General features: G+C 35.7%; 3 protein-coding genes and 1 pseudogene across 4 annotated transcripts; 2 read left to right on the plus strand and 2 right to left on the minus strand.

The window, feature by feature from the left end:
- Positions 1–2,230: 2,230 nt before the first annotated feature.
- Positions 2,231–4,188, plus strand: LOC137029273 (piggyBac transposable element-derived protein 4-like). Its single transcript, XM_067398846.1, has 2 exons — positions 2,231–3,431; positions 3,511–4,188. Exons 1-2 carry the CDS (start codon positions 2,503–2,505, stop codon positions 3,956–3,958), a joined length of 1,377 nt encoding a protein of 458 aa, XP_067254947.1. The 5' UTR covers positions 2,231–2,502; the 3' UTR covers positions 3,959–4,188.
- Positions 4,189–6,224: 2,036 nt separating this feature from the next.
- Positions 6,225–16,340, minus strand: dnase1l4.2 (deoxyribonuclease 1 like 4, tandem duplicate 2). 2 transcript variants are annotated; one of them, XM_067396676.1, is made up of 9 exons: positions 16,321–16,340; positions 12,748–12,837; positions 12,584–12,678; positions 12,408–12,494; positions 12,133–12,245; positions 10,063–10,175; positions 8,639–8,796; positions 7,879–7,975; positions 6,225–6,860 (listed from the first exon to the last, which is right to left on the minus strand). In XM_067396676.1, exons 2-9 carry the CDS (start codon positions 12,826–12,828, stop codon positions 6,765–6,767), a joined length of 840 nt encoding a protein of 279 aa, XP_067252777.1. In that variant the 5' UTR covers positions 12,829–12,837; positions 16,321–16,340; the 3' UTR covers positions 6,225–6,764. The 2 variants fall into 2 exon arrangements, with proteins under 2 accessions (XP_067252777.1, XP_067252776.1); XM_067396675.1 differs by lacking the exon at positions 16,321–16,340 and adding an exon at positions 15,045–15,705.
- Positions 16,341–16,470: 130 nt separating this feature from the next.
- dnase1l4.1 (deoxyribonuclease 1 like 4, tandem duplicate 1) lies at positions 16,471–23,470 on the plus strand. Its single transcript, XM_067396677.1, has 10 exons — positions 16,471–16,537; positions 17,509–17,594; positions 17,884–17,972; positions 18,061–18,147; positions 21,851–21,963; positions 22,244–22,356; positions 22,556–22,713; positions 22,794–22,890; positions 23,061–23,112; positions 23,215–23,470. The coding sequence occupies exons 2-10, from the start codon at positions 17,514–17,516 to the stop codon at positions 23,217–23,219; spliced, it is 795 nt and encodes a 264-aa protein (XP_067252778.1). The 5' UTR covers positions 16,471–16,537; positions 17,509–17,513; the 3' UTR covers positions 23,220–23,470.
- On the minus strand, positions 18,632–18,748 carry LOC137029776 (5S ribosomal RNA; annotated as a pseudogene).
- Positions 23,471–24,503: the final 1,033 nt, after the last annotated feature.

A 24,503-nucleotide genomic window follows, 5' to 3' on the forward strand; every position in this document is an offset into this window, starting at 1 on the left:
ATATAATGTTTACTTAAGACATTTGCTGGGATCATACATCTTTGGACTTTGTGAATGTGTTTCAGCATTAGCTTGGTTTTAAGTTTTGTAATTGCTGTTGCCCAAATAAGTTATGTTTAATCACACAATTATAAGATACAAAGTACAAACAAACGTATCTATTTTAAATACTATTTTGTTTTTGTTTTTTTCACATTGAAGACTTCCTCACTAGGTATTGGCAGTTTTTGCTATTCTTCTGTAGACGTGTTCATTTCAAAAATTCCTCTCATGAAGGAAAAACATGCCTTCGGGATATAAAACAAGCGCTTTATTTTAAAATATCCAATCAGGACGATCAATATCAGTGACGTTTAGGCAAGGTATACCTGTTGTTTTATCTGGAAGTATCTGGCCAATGACATCATAATAAAATAATGACAGACAAGAGCAATAGCGAATAGAAGAGCGATCTCGGTGGTTAACGGGTTAATTGCATTCTGCAAGAAATCTCCGCATGGTGTTTTTGCTGCACTTGCTGGAGCGATCTGCTGCATAATCTGCGACTGTATTCAGCTCAGCATTTAGCGATGGATGCATGCGATAAAGAGAAGGTTGATGGCGTTATGGACAGCTCGGAGGAACATGACGAGACTGGGGAATGGGATTCTTCATCTGATAAAGAGAGCGTCGCTTCATGTGAGGACTCTGCAGTAGAGGATATGTCCCTCGATTCTCTAGAAACCGTTCTGGAAGAGTAAGTTCATGCATATTTTCACAAGCTCGTTAATGTTTTACAAAAAATAAGCCCTTATTTTGCAGGTCAAAACCACTAATGTATTAATGAATGAATGAGAAGTTAATTGAGCCTTTAATTTGATTTATTTTAAACTATATAGGCCTATTAATAAATATTAATGTTGCGCCTTGTCTTGCGTGCAACACATTTCCCCCTGCGCTCTAACAAAGGAAACAGATTTACTTATCAATTGAACTAATAGAGCACTGAGATATTAACAGTTGTCTTTGCATTTATACCGTATGAATTTTAGAAGTGCAATAAATAAAATTGGCTTAGCTTGACTTCTTGAAAGCTTTTTTTTTTTCTTCAGTTCACTTCAGTTGTGACAAGGTCTCAAGCCACTTTAGCTCATGTTTTAGAACATTGTCCACTTTTGTTTAATTGGTAGTAATATTGATATAATAATAATATTTATATAATACTGAAATTGTATTATGCAATATTAACGTGTTGTTGCTATGTTTATTATCCTTTTTCTTTGTCAAGCAGCACTGCAATCCAGTTAAACCCGCGACTTTATTAACAGAAATTATTTATAATTTCCGCGTTGGGTGTCTTTTTATGTTTTTATATATGCCCTTCGGACCTGTTATGAAATGATATCAATGTCACCATGTTAGAGTTAAATTAGATTTGCAAAAACAGGTTTAAAGCTGCGTGGATGTTCTTGTTCGGTAGTGAAACGCGTTGGTTTTACCGCATCAAGGAATCAATAAAAACAAACAAAAGCGCGTTCTTGTGGATCGAGACACACCGCGCTTGTTGGAAATGCGTTCTTCTGAACCCTGGTGCAGGATCCTCAACAATACACATATGATCAATAGAGACTCCAAGACCTGAAATGGGTGTGTCAAAAAATCCAAACTATCTATGTACTATGTATATTTTATACAGTGCCCGCCCTATCGCTTTAAAGGGCGGAGGGTAGGCGGTCTTTTTAATGCACATATGGCCATAAAGTGATTTGAATTTCAAAGTCGATTATCAGTGCTGTGAGCTGTAATGCATACAAAAACATACTACAGTTACATTCGGCTACTATATATATATATATATATATATATATATATATATCGCAAAGCTGTAATATATATATATTACAGCTTTGCGATTCTTAATGTATTGACATATTTGAAATAATTCATCTTAAGAGACACGAGCTGTGAAGGCACATTATAAGTTAAATAAATATAGAAATGTATAAATAATAAAAAATTGTAGAACAATAAATACATTCAGAAATGTAATGTAACTCAAGTTTTAGAAAATAAAAGATTATTTCAGCAAGAGGCTTTTTTTATTGTGCACATTCCTTTTTGCATAATGAATGATGCGTTTGTAATTTTTTCTTTGTTCTTGCCTCATTCAAAAGGTTTTCAGATTATGATGCCTCTGATAATGACTGGAATCCAGAGGTCACTCCACGAAAGAAGAGGAAATCTGGTCTGTCTTCCGTTTCACCATCTCCAGCAAAGTCTTGCAGATCTGCTTCACCTGCTTCTGTACAAAGTAGTAAAGGGAAAGTTAAAAGAAGTGGTGTGAATCGATCTCTACCTTTTTCCTTAAGCATCTCAGAAAACAAGTGGAAAAGTGCAGATGAGCCCGATACTGAGCCGACTCAGCCACTCTTCAGACCTAGACAAACACCCGGTCCACAGTTGGTCTCCAATGCATCATGCAGTCCTCTACAGTATTTTGAGTTGTTCTTTTCTAAATCTGTCATGCGGACAATTCTAGCAAACTCAAATGCATATGGGGCCATGCGCCAAGAAGGAATGAAGAAGCCATGGCAAGACATTTCTGTGAAAGATTTTAAGACATTCCTGGCACTGGTGATTTACATGGGTTTGCTGAAATGCTTCAAACTGACTGACTATTGGAGGAAGTCTCACATGTACAGTCTGCCGTATCCTGCTCAAATCATGTCTAGTAGAAAATTTATGACCATCTCTAAAGCTCTCCATCTTAGTGATCCCAAAGTGGATGCAGAGAATGACAAGAAGAAGGGAACGCCTGAATATGACCGCCTGTGCAGGATCAAACCGCTGTACCAGGACATTAGGGATGCCTGCAGAGCCACTTTCCATCCCTTTCAGAACATCTCCATTGATGAAAGAATGGTGGCATCAAAGGCTAGACATGGACTCAAACAGTACATGAAAAACAAACCTACAAAATGGGGGTACAAACTCTTTGTACTGGCAGATTCCCTCTGTGGATACACGTGGGACTTCTTCATTTATGAGGGAAAGGTGAATTCAGAAGAGAGCAAAGGCATTAGCTATGATTCTGTCATGATTCTGGCAGATGAAAGGTTGTTGGGTACTGGCTACAAGCTGTTTGTTGACAACTTTTACACCAGTCCCAAGCTTTTCAGAGACTTGCTGGCTAAAAGGATCTTTGCTTGTGGCACTGTTCGAGCAAACCGCATCGGCCACTCAAAGAAACATGCTCCTCGTGGCAATATTCGCTGGTTTAGGGAAGATGACCTGCTGTTTGTTGAGTGGAAGGACAAGAGGGACGTGCTGATGTGCTCCACCTTTCATAAAGCCTTTAATGGTGACACCATAAAGAGGAACGTGAAAGGAGCCGATGGAGTTTGGGCCATTCAGGATTTCCCGGTTCCAGCTGCTGTGTTGGACTACAACAAGTTAGTAAACTTTAAACAGTGGTGTAAAATTTGTGCTTGTGCCTTTATTAAATGACAAATCTTATTCTTTTCATTCCAGGCACATGGGAGGAGTGGATCTGTCAGATGCACTTATTTCATTTTACACAGTTCTACATAAAACTAGAAGATGGTATCGGTCCTTTTTTTACCACTTTGTGGACATCGCTGTAGTAAACGCCTTCATTTTGCACCAGCAGATGGCCAAGATGAAGAACCAGAAGCCTCTGACCCAGAAGGCCTTCCGGGAGGCTCTTGTTGCAGAGCTCGCAGGGACAGGACCTCCATCTGCTCCTGCACAAATACGCCCGATTCCTTCGTCGGACTCCCACCTGCCCAAGTACATCAGAGGGGACAGCAGTATTGGAAGGCGAAAATGCAAAATGTGTACCTTTAAAACTCCAGTCAAATGTGCGACTTGTGATGTGCCTTTGTGCTTTGTTCCCAAACGCGACTGTTTCACTAGCTGGCATGAACAAAGTAGTTGTAGTGAGAGTGAGGAAGAGTAAAGTTCTGGGATTTTGAGTGTAGTGTGGACTAGGGTCACCACATTAAGTCAATTCACTTTTTAAAACTGATCGATGAGTACCAAATCAAACACAGGAAGAAACAATACTCTGAAGTTCAGCATGTAAGTGGCATAATACTGTGAAAAAAGTGTGAAGAGAAAGAAAAATGAGAGGAATAATACATAGTTGATTTTTCTATTGCATTGCACGCAGCAGCAAACAAATTAGGAAACGTTACAGATTTATCTGTACTGAGACTTAAATCAGTGTAGTGACTAACTGTTACTTTTTAAACATAAAACTTTTTTTTGTGCTAAAAACATGCAAATATTTTATAAAATGCACTAAACAAAAAATAACACTACTTTTTGTTATTTAAGGTCAAATCATTTTTCAAGCAATATAAGAATCAGTAATGAAATCTCTAACTGATAAATGAATCATTAAATTCTTTACAAACTGCTATACTAATTTTCGAAATGTTTTGAAATGGAAGCAACATTTAACACTTTTTTTTTAAATCATGCCATTTCTCGTAACAGCTTTTTCACTCTACTATTTCACTTTAATGTCCTAATTGTACTTAATTCTCTTTATATTAATCTTAGCTATTGTAAATAGAGCTGACTTGCGCTTACATGCTTACGTTAAAACACTAGAAATATAGGCTATATGTTTTTTAGAAGGAATGAAGGTTAGTGACAATTCAGAAGAGTTTGTAAACAGCATTGATGAAGAAACAGAGATGTTCATCGATGGACTTGATCCCCTCCTAGATCGGTGAGTTTATACACATATTTACTAACCTTTATTAAAGGGATAGTTCACCCAAAAATGAAAATTATTCCATGATTTACTCACTCTCAAGCAATCCTAATGACATTCTTCTTTCAGCCAAACACAATTTGAGATATATTAATAAATATCCTGGCTCGTCCAGGAGATTAAATGGACTGTAAATGCTTTTAAATGGGAGTGATTGGACATTATAAAGTCCATTAATAATCATAATAATTGAGTTTTTGAAGTTTAAAAAAAGTGCATACATCGATCATAAATGTACTCCACATGGCTCCGGGAGGTTAATAAAGGCCTTCTGAAGCAAATCGATGCATTTGTGTAAGACAAATATCCTTATTTAAAACATTATAAAGTAAAATAATGAGCTTCCTGTGTGACGCGTCCAAAAAGAAAAGTTAACTTAAAAGTTTAAGGCAACAAACTTAATATTTTTAATAATTATTCTTAATATTTTTATAGATTTCATAGATGGATGCACATTTTTGGATGCACTCATCCTCCAATCACTCACATTATAAAGCTTGGATGAGCCAGGATATTTTTAATATAACTCTGATTGTGTTTGGCTGAAAGAAGAAAGTCATATACACCTAGGATGGCTTGAGGGTGAGTAAATTATGGGGTAATTTTCATTTTTGGGTGAACTATCCCTTTAATTCAAAGAGAGGCCCTGCTTTTGCATGCCAAATTAATGTTCATTTTCTCTTTTATGTTTCATTTCTCCTTGCATCTTCCTGATACTACCACTTCAGCCGATCTTCAGACCTGTCCAAACACCTGGCCTGCGGCTGGCCTCCACTGCGTCATGCAGTTCCCTGCAGTTTTTTGAATTCCAGTTTCCTGTCCGATATATACAACTGTAGCATGTTGACATGCATATGGGGCCGGATGTCCGGATGGAAAGAAGAAGCCATGGCAGTTTTATAAAAGACTTGAAGCTTTTCCTCTCACTGGTGATGGACAATTGGAGGATGTCACACATCTACTTTTTGACCACCTATAGTACGGTCTGTAAATGGTGGTACAAACATTCATTGTTACCAAATTGTTCTTCTTTAAGATTTCTTGCACATTTAATCTAATCTGTGATTGCTCAGGAAGCTTGCTTGATTCCTTGGTGAGGGTAAGTGGACTGCAGCAACTGATCTTAATTTGGTAATGCAGACATTACGCTGAAGCTGATGTTACTAACTAATGTTGCCCCAAGCCTCGCTAAAGACTAAAGATATGTAAAATTTCATTGTTTTCAATTAATCAATTAGAGTTTGCTCGAGCTGCAGGAGGCATAATTACTATCTGGTATTTGCTATTGCTTGTTTGCCTGCCCATTGCTTGAACAAGAGTTGTCTCTTTGTTAAAATATTTTGTTGACCTTCATATGCTAGCATTTTAATACACACATATGTACTAACACTTTTATTTACTCTTTAGGCATGAACTTATATGCTTTTGTCGGCAAAAAAAAAATGACATTGAATAAAAAGAGTGAAAAGTTTATTTGGAGATTTCATGTTCATTTCAAGCTTATTGGCATTTCATTCTAGAGAACTTGAGGAAATATTTCATTTATCCAATAGAAAACATACTATAAAAGCCAGATCTGTTTTGAAGGCCTCATGGCATACATGACTGTGAGAGAAAAATGGGATTTTGACTGAAGTTGCTTGCAGTTGGCATCTGCACTGATAATGAGTTGCACATGTTTTCTTGATAAAAATAATGAGGTAAAAAATATAGACTGTTTGGCCACCCTTACAAAGAGAACAAGAGAGCCAATTAATCAAGTAACTGTGGTGAAAATGTTGGGGAGTACTGAGGAGATTCCAGGAAGAGAAAGGGAGAAGAGCACCTGCATTGGTTAAAACTATAAAAGTGTGAGTTGCAATTGAGATGATCCTGCAAAAAATGTAAGCCCTGATTTTCATTATGAAGAGGTAGCATTTCTCCTTCAGAACAATGAGGTTTCAGATCCCATATGCTGTGCACTGGTATCCCATCATGCTTTTCATTTCTTTTTTTTGGTTTTGCCGCTAGTCTTTGTCACAGACGACTTCTTCTTCAGACTCACTTCCACTGGATAATGATCACTGATCTCCAGGGCCTGCCATAGATCAGTCATATTAGTATATTACTTACTTTATACCTACAGTACAGTCCAAAAGTTTGGAACCACTAAGATTTTTAATGTTTTAAAAGAAGTTTCGTCTGCTCACCAAGGCTACATTTATTTAATTAAAATACAGTAAAAAACAGTAATATTGTAAAATATTATTACAATTTAAAATAACTGTGTACTATTTTAATATATTTGACAAAGTAATTTATTCCTGTGATGCAAAGCTGAATTTTCAGCAGCATTACTCCAGTCTTCAGTGTCACATGATCCTTCAGATATCATTCTAATATGATGATTTGCTGCTCAATAAACATTTATGATTATTTTCAATGTTGGAAACAGTTGTGTACTTTTTTTTTCAGGATTCCTTGATGAATAGAAAGTTCAAAAGAACAGCATTTATCTGAAATACAAAGCTTCTGTAGCATTATACACTACCATTCAAAAGTTTGGGGTCAGTAAGAATTTTAATTTTAATTTTTTTGAAAAGAAATTAAAGAAATGAATACTTTTATTCAGCAAGGATGCATTAAATCAATCAAAAGTGGCAGTAAAGACATTTATAATGTTACAAAAGATTAGATTTCAGATAAACACTGTTCTTTTGAACTTTCTATTTATCAAATAATCCTGAAAAAAAAATATTGTACACAAATATTTTGTACAGTTGTACACATTAAATGTTTCTTGAGCAGCAGATCATCATATCAGAATGATTTCTGAAGGATCATGTGACACTGAAGACTGGAGTAACGATGCTGAAAATTCAGCTTTAATCACAGGAATAAATTACTTTGTGAAATATATTCAAATAGAAAACAGTTATTTTAAATTGTAATAATATTTCACAATATTACTGTATTTTTAATTAAATAAATGTAGCCTTGGTGAGCAGACGAAACTTCTTTTAAAAACATTAAAAATCTTAGTGGTTCCAAACTTTTGGACTGTACTGTATATTAAAAAATTAGAAATGCATTGTGAGGAATATCCTCATTCTTACCATTTTCTCTGAAAGTTTGTAGGCTTCCTGGAAGTTAAAAGGCTTGGCAGATTTTGGTACCACAGCTTGTAACATGTCGTCTTTATACACCACAATTCTAGAAAAACACTTGCCATCAATATTTTCCAAAGCTTGACATGCAGATTGACCTGTCCTTATGCATTTAATCTTCTAGATACATCTAAGCTATGATTTGCTCATCTTTTAATTAATAGTGATACTTTACTCTAAAGGTGCGGCCACATTGTTCAGTGAGTTTTTGCAGGTGAAATCCGTATCAATAGGAAACCGTTGGGAATTTGGTGTGAGGGCGATAGATTTCACCACACAGAATTCGATCATGTTCATGTTTGTCATGCAAATACACATGAAACTTGCTTGGTTTGAAAACGACTTCTGTGTGAGCTGTGCTTTATATAATCTCTATACTATTGACGATAGACAACGGATCTTTTCACTAAAATTATGCAAATGTGACCGCACCTTAACACCATATCTAAACTGGGAGTGACGGTTGACGTGCTGCAACAGTTGCATCAAAGTGCAAGTTCTAATTGTTGAGTTTTACTTTTGTGGAAAGTAGCGCAAGTGTGTGGAGTACATTAGAAATGGTACATAAGAAATTTGTCACATTGCATTGTTCCACTAGCGTCCACTAGTGTAGACAAGGTGAAAGGAGGTTATGAATTCTTTATTTTTAATAATTTAAACATGATAACAGATGAAAGGTGACTAAATTATTGATATTTCTCCGCCTAACCTGTCGTAGGTGTGGTCGTTGGACTGTATGACTGTGGTGTCAACATCATCCCCAATCAGCCAGTGGAAATCAGGATCACTGCGGATTCTGATGGCCTTCATCTTCTTCTTGGAGACGTAGGCGCCGTCTGCATTGAAGTCGCCAAGGATCATGACGTTCTGTAGGATGGTTTGTGTGAGTTTTCTCTCAAACTCTAATCAATTGTAATGAGTATAAATATAGTGTGGCCCCTTTAAGAACTGCGCGCTCCCGTTTAAAGGGTTAGTTCACCCAAAAATGAAAATTCTGTCATTTAATACTCACTTCGTTAATCTTCGGAACACAAATTAAGATATTTAAGTTGAAATCTGATGGCTCAGTGAGGCATTCATAGCCAGCAATGACATTTCCTCTCTCAAGATCCATAAAGGTACTAAAAACAAATCTAAATCAGTTAATGTGAGTACAGTGGTTCAATATTAAGATTATAAAGTGACGAGAATATTTTTGGTGTGCCAAAAAATCAAAATAACGACTTATTTAGTGATGGCTGATTTCAAAACACTGCTTCATGAAGCTTCGAAGCATAATGAATCAGTGTGTTGAATCAGCTGTTCGGAGCGCCAAAGTCACCTGATTTCAGCAGTTTTGGCGATCTGAATCATGATTCGATACGCTGATTCATTATGCTCCGAAGCTTCCTGAAGCAGTGTTTTGAAATCGGCCACCACTAAATAAGTCGTTATTTTGTTTTGTTTTTTGGCGCACCAAAAATATTCTTGTCACTTTATAATATTAATATTGAGCCACTGTACGCACATGAACTGATTTAGATTTGTTTTTTTTTTTTTATGGATCTTGAGAGAGGAAGTGTCATGCCTCACTGAGCCATCATATTTCAACAAAAATATCTTAATTTGTGTTCCGAAGATTAACGAAGGTCTTACGGGTGTGGAACGGCATGAGGGTGAGTAATAAATGACAGAATTTTCATTTTTTGGTGAACTAACCCTTTAACTGTTGATGTGTGATCCGAGCACTGCATGTATGCGAGTTAGTTTCAGTCTTTTTCTGATGCTGCTTTTAAGTTATTTTATTTATTTAAGTAATGCTGTGGACGGTACAACATTTGTGACAGACAGTCACACAAGTTCCGTGGGGAATAAAGCACCTCTGTGAAGTCTGTCCAAATTAAAGTGAGCTATCCCTGTTTGCTCCGTAACCACCGCGTTACACAATGTTTGGTTAAACTAGAGTTTGCTTGTGTCTTTTATTTATATAAGGCTTATAGCTTTATCTCCACATCCAATACATTTCCTTGAAATATGTACATTAATGCATTTGGCAGACGATCCAAAAACAACTTGCAGGACATTCAACTATACATTTTATCAGTACATGCATTCTTTCTGGAATTTGTTATGTTTGCATATTGCTAAACTCACATCCGTTTCCCATTTATCTTTGACATGCAGGAACACATCATATAGTTCATCCAGTTCCTTCTGTGAGTCCTTTGGCTTTGTGTGAACAGGAATCAGCACCAGATCTTTCAGCTCTGGAAAAGACAGGCAAACAAAATTGATTAGCAATGGGAGATCCAATTCCTGAAACATTTATAGTCATGTAGGAATATGCAATTATAATGAATTCAGTTTGGTCTGTTCTCAATTGAGTTGTATGTACCACTTTTATGGTGGTTTTACATCTGTTGTTGAAGTTTGAAAGCGGCAGTTCCCATTCATTCCCACATAAATTATGCCAGAATTTCTATCTTGGGTGAATTATTAATTTAAATTTCACTATCTGTGAAAATGCATGTAATCTTAGATTAAATCTTTCTCTCACTGGAGACTTTTTAAACTAGGCACTAGTTGGTCAAGAAATTAAAGTGTATCAAAGATTCAAAAAATGAAAAGCCTCATTTACGCCTCGTCATGTCATTCCGAACCCTTAAGACTTTCGTTCATCTTCGGAACAAAAATGAATATATTTTTTAATTAAATCTAAGAAATTTCTGTCTCTCCATTGACAGCTACACAACTACCACCTCAATGCTTCAAAATGTTGATAAAGAGATCATAAAATAAATGGTTTGGACCAAATTTTCAAAAGAGACATGAACAGTTTTAATCTTTTATTCACATATAAACATTGATCAGCAAACATCAAAAGAAGCTCAACCAAACCTGCTTGACGCATGAAAACAAACCTCATTGAATCTTGCAGAAGCTCAAATGTGCTGCGTAACATGAAAATGAACCTCATTGGTTTTTGCAGAAGCTCAAACATGCTGTGTAACACAAGAATGAACCTCATAGGTTCTCGCTCGCACGTCAAGCAAAAATGCTTGAGCTTCTGTTTGCCATATCTGATATGTGCACTGTTTGTCGTAAAATCATTGAGACTCACAGGCTCAGATTTCATTAAAATATCTTCATGTTTCAAATAAGAACAAAAGTCTTATGGGTTTGGAAGAACATGAGGGTGAGTAAATGATAACAGGAATTTCTTATTTGGGTGAACTAACCCTTTAAAGGTGTCCTAGAATTGAAAATTGAATTTACCTTGGGATTTTTAAATAATTAGAGTTCTGTTCATGGAAATGACATACAGTGAGTCTCAAACTCCATTGTTTCCTCCTTCTTATATAAATCTCATTTGTTTAAAAGACCTCAGAAGAACAGGCAAATCTCAACATAACACCAACTGTTACGTAACAGTCGGGATCATTAATATGTACGCCCCAATATTTGCATATGCCAGCTCATGTTCAATGCATTACACAAGCCAGTATTAACGTCTGGATCTGTGCACAGCTGAATCATCAGACTAGGTAAGCAAGCAAGAACAACAATGAAAAATGGCAGATGGAGTGATAATAACTGACATGATCCATGATATCATGATATTTTTAGTGATATTGGTAAACTGTCTTTCTAAATGTTTCGTTAGCATGTTGCTAATGTACTGTTAAATGTGGTTAAAGTTACCATAGTTTATTACTGTATTTACGGAGACAAGAGCCGTCGCTATTTTCATTATTAAACACTTGCAGTCTGTATAATTCATAAACACAACTTCATTCTTTATAAATCTCTCCAACAGTGTGTAATGTTAATGTTTGTGTTAAGCCACGGAGCACAGCCTCAAATTCATTCAGAATCAAAATTTAAACATCCAAATAAATACTATACTTACATGATCTGATATGCTGCATGACAAACACTTTGTAAAGATCCATTTATGAGGGTTATATTAGCTGTGTGAACTTTGTTTATGCAATTTATTATAGAGTTGCAAGTTTGAGGGCGGGGAGCGCGAGTATTTAAAGGGGACAAGCACAGTATTGGCGCATATTTAATGATGGCCCAAAATAGGCAGTTAAAATGAATTTAAAAAATCTATGGGGTATTTTAAGCTGAAAAATCACAGACACATTCAGGGGACACCTTATACTTATATTACATCTTTTTTAAAAGCATTCTAGGGCACCTTTAACCAAAGCTGATTACCTGTGTGTTTACACTTGAAGCGCAGAATGAAAGGCTCTCGAGAGAAAGCGTCCTCGTCGCCCTCTTGATTGTCTTCATATTGGTACGTGTCGACCAGTTCAGCCTCATCTTCTCTAATAAATATGAATTAAATGTTTTTTTAGTGGTATATGAATGACTGTTTATAATTAAACATTTCATTTCAAAAGGGAGATACACCAAATGCTACAATTCAGCTTTTCACCACAATTTTTATTCTGATAACATAATTTGCAGTAATTTACCAAGCACTATACCTGTAAAAACAGACAAACTGTTCCTTATAAAGCGTCCGTCCCAGCCTGGAGCTTCCCACCATAGTGAAGGGGCGTTTCTTATTAGCGCTGTGGGAGAAACAGTGAGTTAAATGTGGGCTGAATTCAGGCTTTTGAGATTCTGATGATAAAGCGAATCTCTGAAGGTTCATACAGACCCAGTGCTGTTGAGCTCCTGCAGGAATTTTTCTATAGCTTTGCCCGATTTGTCCACCACCTCCAGCATAATGATTACACTGTACCGAGAGAAGATCTACAGGAAAAGTCTTTTACTAAAAAGTTTTTACTATGTGATCTTCATGAAAAGTACCTATAAACTTACCTTAATGAGATATTTTACAATGTTTTTGTCTGACAGCTTGCTTGGACCCAGGCGTCTGATGTTAAAAGATGCAATCTTCATGGTGTCGACCTTCAGAAGACCAGAAAAAAAACTTAACCCTTTCATGCATAGAAGTTACTACAGTGGACAGCTATTCAAAAAGCATTTTCTTGCATATGCATGGGTTTTGATGGCATAGTTGCACATCAACCTCTACAGTGGATCCTAGTGCATCATCCTATACATTGCCACCAAGTGTTGTTTTTTTTCCCCTCCAAACCATGATGGCCAATGTTGCTCCGGAATATTCATCCATTCCTTCTATCCTAGGAGACTCTTGCAGGTAAAAAAAAATGTTGTAGCATCAAACAATATCTAATGCATCATATTATGGTTACATTTAAAATCAAGTATTGATTTTAGGTTGGAAGAAAATTCTGATAATCATCTGTCCACTATAGTGGACATCATGCATCAATAGCTATATTTCAGCTACAATTCATACTATTAATGTGACTGTTGTTTTTGAAAATACTTCATCTGCAGTTATTTTTTTACTGTAAATAAATGTATTTGTGTTATTAGAATGTAATTGGCATAAACATCAAAAAAGTAATGTGATTACATAATGTATGTGACTTGTAAACTGTTACTTTATTCGTTACATCCGAAAAGTAATCTAATTACGTAATGCACATTACTTGAAATGCGTTACTTTACTTGTTACATCCGAAATGTAATCTGATTACATAATGCATGTTACTTGTAATGCGTTACTTGTTAAATTAAAAAGTAATCTGATTACGTAATGCACATTACTTGTAATGCGCTACTTTACTCGTTACATCAGAAAAGTAATCTGATTACGTAATGCATGTTACTTGTAATGTGTTACTTTTTAAATTAAAAAGTAATCTGATTACGTAATGCATGTTACTTGTAATGCGTTACTTGTTAAATTAAAAAGTAATCTGATTACGTAATGCATGTTACTCGTAATGCGTTACTTTACTCGTTACATAAGAAAATTAATCTGATTATGTACTGCACGTTGTAATGCGTTACTTTACTCGTTACATCAGAAAGTAATCTGATTATGTAATGCATGTTACTTGTAATGTGTTACTTTACTCGTTACATCAGAAAAGTAATCTGATTATGTAATGCATGTTACTTGTAATGCGTTACTTGTTAAATTAAAAAGTAATCTGATTACGTAATGCATGTTACTTGTAATGCGTTACTTTACTCGTTACATCAGAAAAGTAATCTGATTACGTACTGCACGTTGTAATGCGTTACTTTACTCGTTACATCAGAAAGTAATCTGATTATGTAATGCATGTTACTTGTAATGTGTTACTTTACTCATCACTTTAAAAAAGTTATTTGATTACATAATGCTTGTTACCTTACATCAAAAATTGATCCGAGGACTTGATTCCATCAAAGATACACAAAGTTCAAATTATATGAAGTTATATTGCAATATTTTGCATTTATATATTTTGTATATATTTTATAGTTTTTACATGATTTCATATAATTTTATTGATTGGTTTGTTAAATACAAACACTTTTGCTGTATTATTACTGTATAATGTTCAATGCAGTATCTCTTCAGTTTAAACCATAAACGCATGCTGTCTACTCAAGTGAACATCTGGAGATCTCTTTGAAAAATATGTGGAAAAAAATTACATTTCAAATCTTGTTTTTCATGCTTGTTTCAATAAAAACTCCCGACTGAGGTTATCATAATTCATGCATGGAAGTGTTAAAGTGGAATGAGTTTCATGACAACAGACTCTTGAAACCGGTTACATGTTTTCAGGTCTGTTTGGTCTGTCATGCAAACTCCTAATCAGAGGCATTTCTATACTGTTTTCCTGTCGTAAATCGTCAAAGGAAGTTTAAAAGACAATTCAAGGATACATTGTCCGTACAGGAAAGACTTATAGTTTATAAAGCGCTGACATGTCAGTTTATGCTAGACCATAGCAGATCCGACAGAGACAGAAAGGAAAACCACAGTGAGTTTCATTTTGAGAGTTTGAAAACAAAATGCACTCCAAACAACACAAGGTTTCATTTTGATTGAATAAATTCATCTAAGAATTAAAAGTAGCTCCAGTGCACCAGTATACAATTAAAAACACAGTATTAACACATTCGAGGATCTAGCACAACTTTTTTTTTTTTTTATCTGTGATATATCTATGAAATACAAGTAAAGTGTTTTATATATATATACTTTTATTTTAATATAAATAAACAAACTGATAATCAGCTCTTACCAAAACTGCTTTGTTTACTATGAAGTCTTGTCTTGTTGTCCTGTCTCCGTCGTTAGACAGCTAGTGATTAATGAATGTCTGCTCATTTAAAAACAGACCATGCCCACTTCCTCTTTTAAATCAGATAGGGTTCCTGTCGCACAGATGTCTCGTAAAATGGAGACTTTGTAGAGGCCTTGCTGACTATTTTCAGCACTTTTCTTTGGTAGATCCCTGTCTATAAACATTAATAGCAGGCTTGACTAGAGGTAACCGCATAGCCTTTTGTTTTTGACAGTCAATTCAAGTGTTTTTTTGCATGAATTTGCATTTTGTGAAACCCCATCCATCAAGATGGTACAGTCCAAACTCAAGCTAGCAGAAGCACTTGCTTAAAGTTTGTGGTCTACCACTTTGATGAATTTTATCTTTAAAACTTGTTGTAAAATGTCCCTAGCTTTGTCCTCAGAACCATTTGATTTCCCATATAACATTTCCCCACTTTACGATGAATTTAACCTCAATTTCCTAGAATGCAACATTTTGGCGCCAAACTGCTGTTTTATTTTATTTTAAGAAATAAAATTGTTTCATGTGAGAATTTTGCAGTACATTTACAATATCAATCAATCTATCTATCTATCTATCTATCTATCTATCTATCTATCTATCTATCTATCTATCTATCTATCTATGTCTGTCCTTCTATCTTTCTATCTATCTTTATCATCTTTCTAACCTGAATAGAAAAAATTCCCGCCGTTTCCCATTTTTTCACAGTAAACAGACATCATCTTGAAAGTCTGTTGTAGCGTAAATGTTGTTTTTGGCTCACTGATCTTTACTGTAGTCATATTTCACTTCGGTATGTAGGCACTGACTGCATTTCAAGCGGAAAAAACAACACGGCACCTGGATTGTCTGGGCATGAAATCCATCCCAACAGTTATGAACACAAAGAACCTGTTCAGTTTCTCTTGTAGAGAAATAATTAACTTTACATTATAATTTAACCCAACATCCACTTTAACCAATGTCCCCTTTTAGCGATGGACCTTCAACTGCTGAATTTGTAATACAGTTTCTGTATATTTCCAAAAACAAGCACATTTGATCCTTTAGGAACTTTCCTAATCCACCTGACTGACTGAAGCATCCTGTTTGACATTTTCTTACTTAGTAGATTAACTCTGCTGTCAAACCGCTCATTCTGACCTACCTGTCAATTATTTCTCCACCTTCAAGTGGAATTTTAAACCCTTTATGCCTGCAATGAGGATGTATTGTCTGAACTCACCTGTACTCTTTAGCTTTCTACTTCCGAGTGAGTGTTTGCCCAGGGGGAGGAACTGTTTTGTTGTGTCGAGGGATGTCCAGGTTGGGGCAGGGCAAAATTACTCTACTGGTTCCTGAATCTAGCCAATCAGGTCACAGGTGTCTTATATAAGTAATGCTGCTGTTTTTGTGAATTACTGCAGTCAGTTTCTTCAGTGCATCTTCAGACCAGAGCTTGGGTAAGTTAAGTTTTGTTCTTGGACTCTTTAATCCTAAACTTATTTAATGTTTTAATTGTTTAAAAAGTAACTGGGGAATCTAATCTCAGCATCTCAGAATCATGCAAAGTTATTGTGTTTCAAAATATGACTGTTTTTATATTCCTACTTATGTTTGACATTTAAATTTAAAATATTCTAAAAAATATTTGCTTTTTTCTTGATTTCTTGACCCACAATGATAATGAAGCCCCTAGACTTGTTTCAGCTTGTACAGTGCTGAATAAGTTAGAATGTGAAAACACTTCCTTTAAATGTTTCTTCTCTTTCAAATCTATGGCTGGAATCTATAAAGCCACCACTGTCGTAGATTTGGTTTAGGGTGGTGTAATGTCTGTGACAGATGGTTGTAAGGGTGCAGATTGAATTTAAAGGCGGTTTTTCTTCTTTGAAGTGTTGCTCAGCAATGCGCCCCATTCAGAGAGCCCCTGAGGGCATAAAAGACCCCATGCACCAACTCCCCAACACTGAAATAGTTTCACACAGATCTGCTCTTTCTTGTCCAGCAAACTGTGGTGAAGTCATCCAGTTGCATTTGTGAATGTGATTCATTCTTTTCCTTTCCTTTTTTCTTCTCAAACTGACCTTTTTTTAAAAATTATTTAGACAGCATTAAACTCATTCTAAGTTGTTGATTGACCCATTATCTTGTCTGGTGATCTCAAACTCTTTGTAAATGGCTCCTGAAACAGGTTCTTTCACTTGTCATTCATTTAAAAAGAGTAAAGCAATCACAACAGCTTTCTAAGAACAGAACAAACAGGATTTTTCACAGCATTTGTTGACAACTGCGTGATAAAGACAGTCTAAAGTCATGATTTTTCATACATTTATATTAATGAGCATTGGTTTTAAAGAAAATGTCATTATGAATATATGGATTGTCCACTAATGTTGCAAATCTCTAATTTGGTTTCTTTCATTACTTGCAGGCATCATGAAGGTCGCTTCTTTCAATGTCCAGAGATTTGGGAAATCAAAACTCTCGGATGCGTTCGTGCTGAAAACCCTGATCAAGGCAGTGTGATTATTTTTTTTTTGAGTATTATTGATTTAAAACCATTTGAATGTTTATTTTGTTTAAATGACAGACGGTTTTGGTTTTAGTTAACAATAATAACCCTGATCATGGTGAGGCCTGTCCACACCTATACAAAGTCCAGAGTCACATAAAATACATGCAAAACAACCCATTCGACAACTTCCTCTTGAGAGAGCCTATATAACATGTTATTTATGTTAATGTCTGATAATCCGTCATGGAAGGAGCAGCATGTGTGAAATAATAATGGCTTGTATTTCTCCAGATAGTGTCACGCTATGACATTATTGTCATTCTAGAGGTGGTGGACTCTAGCGGAGATGCAGTGGATAATTTTCTCAAAGAGCTGAATAAGTGAGTCAAACAGGTGTGATTTTTCATGTAAAAAAACAAACACATTATTACATGACCATAGTAACCATGACTGGCCGCTCTTCAACAGGTTCAACAAGACACATCATTACACCATGGAGATCAGCACACGCCTGGGAAGAAGAAATTACAAAGAACAGTTCATGTTCCTTTACAGGTAATGGCGTCATTTTGAAGTTGTAATAGACCATTAATAATCCTTACATTTATATAGCGCTTTTCTGGGCACTCAAAGCACTTTACATATTGAAGGGGGAATCTCCTCAACCACCACCAATGTGCAGCATCCACCTGGATGATGCGACGGCAGCCATATTGCGCCATTACGCCCACCACACACCAGCTTATTGGTAGAGAGGAGACAGAGTGAGGAAGCCAATCAGTGTATAGGGATGATTAGGAGGCCATGATGGACAGAGGCCAATGGGCAAGTTTGGCCAGGATGTCGGGGTTACACCCCTACTCTTTTCGAAGGACATCCTGGGATTTTTAATGACCACAGAGAGTCAGGACCTCGGTTTAACGTCTCATCCGAAGGACGGTGCTTTTTTGTCAGTATAGTGTCCCCATCACTATACTGGGGTGTTAGGACCCACACAGACCACAGGGTGAGCACCCCCTGCTGGCCTCACTAACACCACTTCCAGCAGCAACCTAGTTTTCCCAGGAGGTCTCCCATCCAGGTACTAACCAGGCTCAGCCCTGCTTAGCTTCAGTGGGCAACCAGTCTTGGGCTACAGGGTGATATGGCTGCTGGCACAATTATTATTATTATTATTATTATTAATAGACCATTAGTCAGGGTGGACGCCTTATTCATTTTTTATGTGGATTAAAATGCAATTGCATTAAAAAAACACAAACGTTCCCCTAACAATGCTTCCATCTGGTTCTCGTTAGGTTGTTTTCAGATTTCATGTGATCTGGATTACGTAATCAGATTCCAAAAATAAAGTGCTTGTAATTAGATTATATTACATTTTAAAACACTCATAATCAGACTACACTTACTTTTTTAGATTACATGATTATATTGTTCACACAATAGCAGTAAATCATTCATAATTTATTGATTCTCCCTGATTCTTCTATATCGTCTTTTACATTTTGCTTTCTAAACAAGCCTATCGCTTATATGCTCAGAAAGTGTTCTAGTTTGTGGAATTGCACACACAGACCAGACCTAATTAGATGGAGAATTGAGAGGCCATAATGCATTTGATCACTGGATTTACAGAAATCATTAAACTTTTAAGAAGTGTTTTGTCTGCATTGCAACATTGCATATCTAATCATTTCCTGACAAATTCATTAATTATTATTTGAATGATCACTCCCCAGATAGCAACACTGTGTCGGCCCAGATCCGGCCCACATCTGGCACATGCGGAATGATGATCTGGCCCACATGTGGCAGGAATGATGGCACTTGGGTGGACCGCTCCTGTTTGCCAGATCTGGACCACAAGCAGGCCACAAAAATGCCAAATGTCAGCCAAGAGCAAAGAACTGGACCTTATCTGATCCACAAAATATTTATATATTATTTATAGAGTCATCTCAGCATTAACAATCCTGTTATCAAGCAGAATCACTGAAGGAAAGAGGGAAACAGAAAAAAAGAGATGAGCAGAAACACAAGAACTACAACTGACTTCAGTCACAGCCTTAGAGGAAATCAACTGAAGATAAAAGACATTAAATCTCTGAAGATCTGATTAAACAACTCCACAAACAGCATTACCAGCTTCACTTATTACTAACCAGACTGACTTTATTTCTGTCACACGTCTACAGAAGCTCTTACTGAGAATTAACAGAAGTTTAACTCTCATGTTTGTTACATTTGAGGTTACCATGATGGTGATTGATGTTTCCATTAGTTGGGCTCTTAACTTTTAACATATATTTTTGTCTTCTCTGGCTGTTGTGGTAGTGTTTCTGTCATACACATTAGTGGTAGCAACGTAAACTGAAGTATGATCATGTGATCATTATTAAATCTTGATGATTTTGTAATCATCATGAAATAGCCTGCTTATATAAAGCCTGAATATAAATGTTACTGCAAAAAGATATTCAAATATATTGCAGAAATCAATTGGAAGATGAAAATAAATAGAAACACAAGAAGGAAAACTATGTTGACAAACACAGATATCAGTAATCAGCATATGTGTCTCAACGATGGTGACAATAAACAAAATATTTCAGATCAGATCAGCTGCATAATGCTCTGATGCATTCTGGGAGTTTTATACTATAGTACCCAGCATGCATTGCGGCTACACGATGCTTTTGATTGTCACCATAGTTGAGAATCATGTGCTGATTCATGATGTCTTAGTGTATCATCTCAAAGTGCCTTTTTTAAAATAATAATAAAAATAAAAATTTCTGCAATACCGCTCAAGCCACAGAAACAGTGTTTGTAATGTTAGTGTCTTAATAGCGCAAAACCGTTTTTTTCATCTAATCAACATAATTATCATAATAATATCATCAACTGCTAACAGCCAACACCTGATTTAATTCACATTTCTAGTTCTGAAGCTGCTAATGTATTTGATAAACAAACCATCACAGCAGTCAGAGAAGACGGTTATATATGTATAAAGTTAAGAGGCCAACTAATGGAAACATCAATCACCATCATGGTAACCTGAAATGAAACAAACATGAGAGTTAAACTTCTGTTAATTCTCAATAAGAGCTTCTGTAGACGTGACAGAAATAAAGTCAGTCTGGTTAGTAATAAGTGAAGCTGGTAATGCTGTTTGTGGAGTTGTTTAATCAGATCTTCAGTGATTTAATGTCTTTTATCTTCAGTTGATTTCCTCTAAGGCTGTGACTGAAGTCAGTTGTAGTTCTTGTGTTTCTGCTCATCTCTTTTTTCTTCTTTCCTTCAGTGATTCTGCTTGATAACAGGATTGTTAATGTTGAAATGACTCTATAAATAATACATAGGATTTTGTGGATCAGATAAGGTCCAGTTCTTTGCTCTTGGCTGACATTTGGCATTTTTGTGGCCTGCTTGTGGTCCAGATCTGGCAAACAGGAGCGGTCCGCCCAAGTGCCATCATTCCTGCCACATGTGGGCCAGATCATCATTCCGCATGTGCCAGATGTGGGCCGGATCTGGGCTGACACAGTGTTGCTATCTGGGTCAGTAAGTCGTTGAACCATGTATTGCTATGTCTTTGTCTTTCAAACACATTTTTGAAAAAAAAAAAATGTAATTATTTATTTTTAATTTGACATATTTATGAATTAATTTTCATTAAACTGCACAAACTCCCTGCAGTTCCATCATGAACCCTGTAATGTTTAATGCACTTCATGTTGTTGATAAAGAATGGAATATTTTTTCTTACTTTGTGTATTTTTATATCAACATGGGGTAAGATTATCCTATTCGGTTTAATGTGATAAACAAGTTAGTTCAAATCTAAAAGTAATTCAAAAAATTGTCAGATTACCTAAAATGTGTACTGTAATAGATTGTTACTAACTACAAATATTTTCATGTAATTTGGAATCAACAGAATATAATTTGTTTTTTGTTTTTTTTTTGCGTAAGATGAACAATTGGCATATTGGTAGCCTAAAGGACGGTAAAATCCATTGAACACACTGTACTTCTATCCCTCATTTTCATCCCTGTCAAAAATTAAATATGGTCAGAGACTTTGGCGGCATTTACATTGTCTTAAATACAGAGCAACCCCCCAAAAAACGCTGTTTAAATTTCAAGATCAAACAAAGGTTGATTAAAAGGTAAACAAAAAATGAAAACAGATTTTATGACTATTAACACAAAAACTAATAACCACACTGAACTACATTATCTATTTAAATAGGGACGACCTGGTGGATTTGATTGGGTCTTACCAATACAAAGACGATCAGCCTGGAGATGAAGATGCTTTCGCCAGAGAACCTTATGTTCTGCGATTCAAATGTCATAAAACAGGTAAAGTACAAAATATTATCTCAGTATCTCAGTATTGGCTCAATAGTGCAGAATGCAATACATTTTTAGTAGCCCTGACTACAAATTTAGGCTAAGAAACACATTTATCCTAATCCTTGTTTTGTGTAATCACTTAATTCCCAATTTATGTAGCTGACAATCCAAACAACTGAAACTGAAATGTCACTGGCTGAATTGCATTAATCTCTGGGATGGGCATTGACAGAGGGTGTGCATATGGATACAAATTATTATATTAACTATGCTCGTGTCCTTGCAGTATTGGAAGATTTGGTGCTGATGCCCGTCCACACAAAGCCTGAGGATTCAGTGAAGGAACTTGATGAACTGTACGACGTGTTTCAGGATGTCAAGGAGAAATGGAAGACTGATGTAAAACATAATGCACACTTACATGACAATCAACCATTGGCTGAGAGACTCAATATACTATATTTTAAGCAATGAGACACTAGAAGCTGTGCATTATTGTTTTTATAAAATGGATACACAACATAATACAAAATTTGCAATATATATAAAAAGTGGTTTATATAACAAAGATATTTCAAACATGTGCTTATCCATACAGAACGTCATGATTTTGGGGGACTTCAATGCAGATGGTAGTTATGTGTCTGATAAAAACATGAAAAAAATCCGCATCCGCAGTGACAAAAACTTCCATTGGCTGATCACGGATGATAAGGACACCACAGCCAGCACAAAAAACGACAACACTTATGACCGGTAAATGATTACACTGTACAAAAAAACATAAAATACAAACTATGACATCATTGGCATTAATAGGACATGTTCACGCACAGGATTGTGGTATATGGAGACGATATGCTGAACGCTGTTTTGCCAAATTCTGCAAATCCATTCAACTTCCAGAAGGCCTACGACCTGGATGTAAAGGATGTAAACAAGAATCATTTTTCATTTTAACTTACACCACAGCATATTTAATCACACTTACTACTGTATAAAGAAAAGAGTTATTACTGTATTAAAATGTGTTTTTTTTTTTTTCTTCTTCTTCTTGAGGACTGGCTTAGTATGTTACTAAAACAGATTTAATGTCTTCACAGGCCCTGAAAGTGAGTGACCACTATCCAGTAGAGGTGGAACTGAAGAGTAAACGTAAGCAGCTTAAACGTAAACATAAGACACATGAACAGTAGCAAAAATGAACAAAACTACATGAATAAAACAAACAATAACACAAGACATTTTTTTGTTTAGGTTAAACAAAGAGGATGGAACATTTGCGGACATGAAAGTGTGACTGGAGATCTGAATATAAAGACGGATAAGCTTGAACAAACACTACAGAGACTGAGCTGTTTACATGAGAATTTAAACTTGAAATGTTTGAATATTGTACAGTTGTTTTGTCGTGAGCTTTGAATGTCATATGAATATGTTTCATAATCAAATACATTAAACATCTTAAAAAAATGATACAAACTTTATTCCTTTAATGTTTTATTTACAAGAGAAATATAAAGTGACTAAAAAAATCATTTGACTTTGCCATTGTGGACCTTAAAGGGTTAGTTCACCCAAAAATGAAAATTCTGTCATTAATTACTCACCCTCATGTTGCTCTACACCCATAAGACCTTCGTTCATCTTCAGAACACAAATTAAGATATTTTTGATGAAATCTGATAGTATGACTCATCCATAGACAGCAATATAATCAACACTTTCAAGGTCCTGGGCCCTCATTTATCAACAGTGCGTAGAAAAGGTTCTATATTTTGTCCAACGAATGAAATTTAGAATGTGTCTAAGTACAAGAAAATCCGCATTTATCAAACGTGCGCACGCAGTTCTTACGCACATGAGTAAGCAATCATTGTTGATAAATCCCACATGTGCGTAAGGGCCATGCTCGTTCACGTTCAAGGTCATTAGCATTCAGAAACGCCTCCAATGAACCATATATGGTGACAAAACTTCCCTTTAAAAGTCATGTGATTGTGTTTTTTTATCACCGCAATAATAGCAAAGAGAGCTCTTGCCAAGCAGATCAGCATGATCTTGGAAAACGTGCTTTCTGGAGCGCATTGTTTGCAAAGTCTTCCAATAATGCAAGATAAAATAAAATAAAGATAAAGTTTACTTAATTTTTACTTAAGTTTTTGCACACATAAACTATTTAAGTAAATTTCAAATATGGGTTTAAGTTACTCTACTTAGCTAAGATAAGTAAAATTATAAGTAACTTTAACTTTATTAGTAAAAAGTTAAGTAATTTCTATTTAGTTTAAAACTCTCTTGCAATACATTTTACACAAAACAATATAACACTGAATGAAACCATGCTGTTGATACTTTTACTTAGAAACATCTAAGCAGGTAATGCAATAGATATTGTATAAACATCATATCTACACATTAAAAATAATGCTACAGTTGAACACAGAGACCTCAATACTTGGTACACAATGACGGTAACATTCGATGGAACATTTTTGAGTGTGATTGTGGCATTTTGAGTAGAAAATGAGCTCCAAATGTCACAA

The sequence above is a fragment of the Chanodichthys erythropterus genome, chromosome 10 (assembly GCF_024489055.1).
Source record: "Chanodichthys erythropterus isolate Z2021 chromosome 10, ASM2448905v1, whole genome shotgun sequence".
Lineage (NCBI taxonomy): Eukaryota > Metazoa > Chordata > Actinopteri > Cypriniformes > Xenocyprididae > Chanodichthys > Chanodichthys erythropterus.